Source organism: Condylura cristata, unplaced genomic scaffold, assembly GCF_000260355.1.
Source record: "Condylura cristata isolate star-nosed mole 26May11 unplaced genomic scaffold, ConCri1.0 scaffold00001, whole genome shotgun sequence".
In the NCBI taxonomy this organism is placed as follows: Eukaryota; Metazoa; Chordata; class Mammalia; order Eulipotyphla; family Talpidae; genus Condylura; species Condylura cristata.
The window spans coordinates 81,370,320-81,375,232 of NW_004567102.1; the positions used below are offsets into that span (position 1 = coordinate 81,370,320).

At 48.2% G+C, this 4,913-nt stretch overlaps 1 protein-coding gene across 1 annotated transcript in view; it reads left to right on the top strand.

Moving 5' to 3' along the window:
- Positions 1 to 1,678: 1,678 nt before the first annotated feature.
- CCDC170 (coiled-coil domain containing 170) overlaps positions 1,679 to 4,913 on the top strand; it is a 51,219-nt gene continuing 47,984 nt past the window's right edge. The window contains exons 1-2 of the mRNA XM_012735112.1: positions 1,679 to 1,692; positions 3,887 to 4,070. Coding sequence (XP_012590566.1) covers positions 1,679 to 1,692; positions 3,887 to 4,070 — 198 coding nt within the window. The remainder of the gene's footprint in view (positions 1,693 to 3,886; positions 4,071 to 4,913) is intronic.

Here is a 4,913-nt window from a genome sequence, read left to right on the forward strand (position 1 = left end):
AGGAAAACCTCAGCCACAGAGAAATTGAAGTGTTCTTTCTCATTGTCTTTCCTTGTCCCTATCATCCTCTTATGCTGTGGCTGGCTGTTATTTTTTTAAAGATTGATTTGTGCATACAGAGCTGGGGTACAGGCCAGAGGTGCAGGGGCGGTGAGAGCATTCACCAGAGACAGAGTCGGGAGCAGAACAGGCCGACTGACGAAGTATACTGCTGAGGGGAGCAACGGGCGGTCAGGAGAGGCCTGCTGCTCCTTGTGGGTCACCTCTGGGGCCAGGGATGGAACTCGTGTTGCAGTGGATGGTGATAGCTTCACAGTGCTGCGCTTTAACCTGTTAGGCCAGCAGGGAAGGCCCTGTGGCTGGCTGTTTTTCTCATCAAGCTATTGCAGAGTCTTGAAGGAATGGATTTTGTGCTACACTGGGACTCTCCTTATTTACAGTTTATAAATAAAGAGGCCTTATAAGATGTATGTTTCTAAAAATAACATATATAAAGATATTTATGATGAATTGGCTTCTGTGGTAATGGAGACTGAGCCCCCCTGAAGGTCTGCAATGGGCAGCTAGAAGGACCCAGGAGAGCCCGCGGTGGGAGTTCCAGGGTGAGGCCGAGGCCAGACAGAAGGCAGTTCCAGTTTGAAGATGCTCAGCCAGAGAAGCAAATGATGTCTTTGTCTAACCTTTTTGTTCTGACTAGGCCTTCCACGGACGAGTTCCCCCATACTGGGGAGGACATACTGACTCCTGTGTTAACTCATCCGGGACACACGGAGGATATTTAACTAGGTATCTGGCACTCTGTGGTCCAGTCAAGCTGTGACACATTGCAGCTACTAAGACATAGGAGAATTCCTGACCAGTGGGGGAGAAAAGATTTTAGTTGGAAGACTTAACATTTGAAAGATGTCAGTTCTTAACTTTATAACATTAACAGACCAGGGATTTTTTAAAATTTTATTTTAGAATTTGAAAAGCTGATTTTAAATTTCACATGGGAAAACGCACAAGAAAAGTCAGAAATATTCTGCAAAAGTCCTATACGTACCAGTCCTGCCAGCTACTAAAATACGTCCATAAGCTCACAGCCGCCACGGCTGTCATCTGCCCATGGTGTCTCTGATCCTCTGCTTTTTCTTTGATCCCTGATCACCCAGGGTGTGTTTCTGCCACAGGACCTTAGCTCAGGTGTTTTTTTTTTTAAGATTTATTTGTGCATAGAGAACTGGGGTACAGGCCAGAGGCTCAGGGGCGGTGAGAGGCTTCACCAGAGACAGAGTGGGGAGCAGAACAGGCAGATTGTCGAAGTCCACTGCGGAGGGGAGCAGCGGGCGGTCAGGAGAGGTCTGCCGCGCCATGTGGTCACCTCCGGGGCAGGTGGGAATCGAACTCATGCGGAAGTGGCTTTAGCTTCTCAGTGCTGTGCTTTAACCCGCTGCGCCACCAGGGAGGGCCGTGTTTTGCTTTTTAATGATGTGTGTCGCTCCTGCTTCAGTACTTCTTGCCTATTTAATTCCTATTTAATCTTCCCTTCTTTAGGGAAATCTTTACTTCCTACGTCCCTCATCTTAAGTCAGTTTCTTTTTTATCTTTCTTTCCATTCATTTATTTCAGTTTGTAGTTATGCAGTCACCAGTGTGGTTGTTTGATACATGCTTTTTCTTATGAGCCAGGACGTTCAATGCCTGACCTTGGGTAAGGCTTTCAATAAATATTTGTTGATGGAGTATCTGTGGACTGCTGGACTTGGAAGTATGATTTCGATCTAGCAACTGGCTTCTAAATTCAATAATCAACAGTCTTTCTAACATTAGCGCTGCCCCCTTGTCAGAGGTAGTGATATCTTCAGGGGTAGTTTCTTTGACTCAATTTGAAGATGATAGGACTTTTGGTAGCATTCTTTTTTTTTTTTTAAATTCAATTTATTTATTTCTGCATACAGACCTGGGGTACAGGCCAGAAGTGCAGGGGCAATGAGAGGATTCACCAGAGACAGAGTGGGGAGCAGAACAGGCAGATCGACGAAGTACACTGCTGAGGGGAGCAGCGGGCGGGTCAGGAGAGGTCTGCCGCGCCATGTGGTCACCTCCGGGGCAGGTAGGGATCGAACTCATGCAGAAGTGGCTTTAGCTTCTTAGTGCTGTGCTTTAACCCGCTGCGCCACCAGGGAGGGCCGGTAGCCTTCTTGATTCGACTGAAAGCTCCTAGAAGCCTCTGCCTCCCTGCTCCTCTCCTCCCCTCCTCTCCCTGTGCTCCCCTGCTCTCGGTCCCTTCCCCTCTCCTCTCCTTCCTTTTTCTCTCCCCCCTCCCTCCCTCCCTTCCTTCCTCCCATCCTGCCTTCCTCCCTTCCTTCCTTCCAAAAGTCATTTCCGAACAATTTCATGTGACTTTTAATATTATTTCCAACAGACACAATATTTTTTCATAAGGGGATACAAAGGTATGTTTATGTCATTTCCTGGACCATGATACTAATCATTGAAAGAAATCACAGCCACAGAACAACATATTTCCCTGATGAATTCTGCAGAGTCATATACTATCCAGACAGGAGTTCCAGCCTCTCCCCTGACAGAGCCAGGTCTTGGTCTGTTTCAGAAAGCTCAGCCGCGGTGGCTCGGTGCAGGAGCTCTTTCCCAATACTGGGAGAGGCTGAACAGGATGTGGTTCTTTCATTAGACACAGTTAAACGGTTTATACTTTCTCCCCAGGAGGACAGCTCTGCCATCCTCTTGACCATGTGGAGATTGGCAACCACCACGGTTACTAAGTGCACTAAAGCTTTTGTTTGGCTTTGTTTGTGGATTGAAACACACTTGTCTTGACAACGTGTGTTAGGACTGTAAGATGACTTCTGCACTCATGATTACTCCAAACAGTAGCCTCAGCAGCTGAAGAGCTGAGGAGTCATAAACAGGTTTGACTGGCCCGTTCCCTCAGGCCACTGACATATTCCAGGAAGCCTTTCCTTATGTGACCCCTTTTATAGCCCTTCAGCAATGAATTGCATCCTTGTGTGTCTTTCACAAGGGACCATAGGTCTGGAAACTTCACACGTGGGTAGGGCTTTCTGTCCATGCTCAGGAGCGACTCTTGAAGGAGGCAGGGCTTAGGGATGAGCAGGACAGAGCCGGGCGGGAGGCCGCTGGCCAAAGTCATCACATCCACTTGCAGGTGTTTCTCTGGCTCACACTTTTTCAAACACTTGCCAAGTCGCCACACCTGGGAGATTTTACTCAGAAAGTGTGGATATATGGTCTTGAAGGGGTGGATGGATCTGGCAGCTCCGGGATCCCTGTTCCTGCAGTAGCTGTCCCCAGCAGCTGTGGGCTCTTCCCTTCCGGATGGACAAGGCCTCTGGGCACACGTCATGTTACCTCGCCCTTCTGCATGCACCACCGCTGTCTCTGAGCTCAGGCACCCATCCGAGTCACCTCCAAGGCCCCAGGAGAGGTTGTGAAGTGAGAAGAAAGGGCACATTGGAGAGTTAGGACGGAGGCCGGCTTATATTTAGTGCACATGATTTCTGTGATAAACAGCCCAAACAGTCTTCCAAAGATGAGCGGATAAGCTTTGTGATTTGGAAACAGAAGAATAGTTCAAACTGCCCTGTAATTCAGGGCCAGGTCGCCCCTCTTTGTAGTTCTGTGTGGACTCACATGTCTGGGAAGAGGTCAGATCCACTGGAGTTGGGGGTGGAGGGTGGCCCAGAGCAGCAACCCCCGGCCAGCGCCTCCTTCCTTCGGCCGCCTCCTGCTTCCCTGAGAATCTTGAGAATGAGGAAAATGACCTGAACAAAAGCTTTCATCAGGGTAGTGATTTTTGACACGTTCAGATCACAACACAATGCTTCTGTGCTTCATCTGACTTTGCACCGTTGTGCTTTTAGCAAAGACTGTTTATCACTTTTCTTTATGTTTTGTCTTCTGGGGAAACCTTACCAGGAAGCTCACGAGCGTCTTTTGGAAATCCCTGTCACTCGAGAGCAATTAAACCACTACCGGAATGTGGCCGAAAACACCCAAAGTGAACTTGCAGCCATTTTGGTCAAATTTGAATGTGCCCAGTCGGAGGTAAGAGAAGGGCTTTCGCAGCTGAACTCAGGCTTCTTGAGCTCAGGGAGTGGGGCAGAGAGTCAAGGTTACTGGTGGCTGGAAAACCAGACGCTGGCGCAGATTTAAGCGGAGTTTATGCTTATGCTCCTCCCCCGCTGTGCCTCCCTCTAGTGGTAGAGCATTCCAGAAAGTTACTCATTACAAGGTGTCCTGGGCTGAATTTAGCTCTCAACGGCCTTGAGAGATCTCGGGCTCCTTCCCATGTGGGGCTGAAGTTCCCTGGGCTTTAGGGGAACTTGTAGCTCTTAGCGTTATCAGCCTGCAGGTTGCTGGCTGCCTGGGGCTCTTAGGATGCAATTCTGAATTCCCTTCATGTGGTCATTTTGGGGAGCCGGATGGGGGAGGGGGGCGGGGCGGGGGTTTCTAGGAAGATTGGATGGAGTCAGCTCTAGAGTGGAATTTCTTAGTGTCTCTCTCTAGATCCATTCTGCTCATGGCCTGAGGACTTGTGGGGCCCTGGCCTCTGTGAGGTAACTAGTGAAGGTGCTAGTGTGTGAATAGGAGTAAACGTATTCTTGCATGCTCACAGTTCCTAAGAAATACATGCTTGCAGAAAGTTTTCCTATAGGATGAGCCAGACAGTTTTGCTTCACAGGGTACACACATTGTTCAGCGTTTTGATGCCCCAGAATTAATAAAAATGAAAATTATACAAAAATGAATTTTGTTTAAGTCCTGTAAGAAGTTTCCCTCTCTGCCATATTTCCCCCAGAAATATGATTTTTTTTTGTTTTTTTGTTTTTTAAGATTTATTTATTTGTGCATACAGAACTGAGATACAGGCCAGAGGCTCAGGGGCGG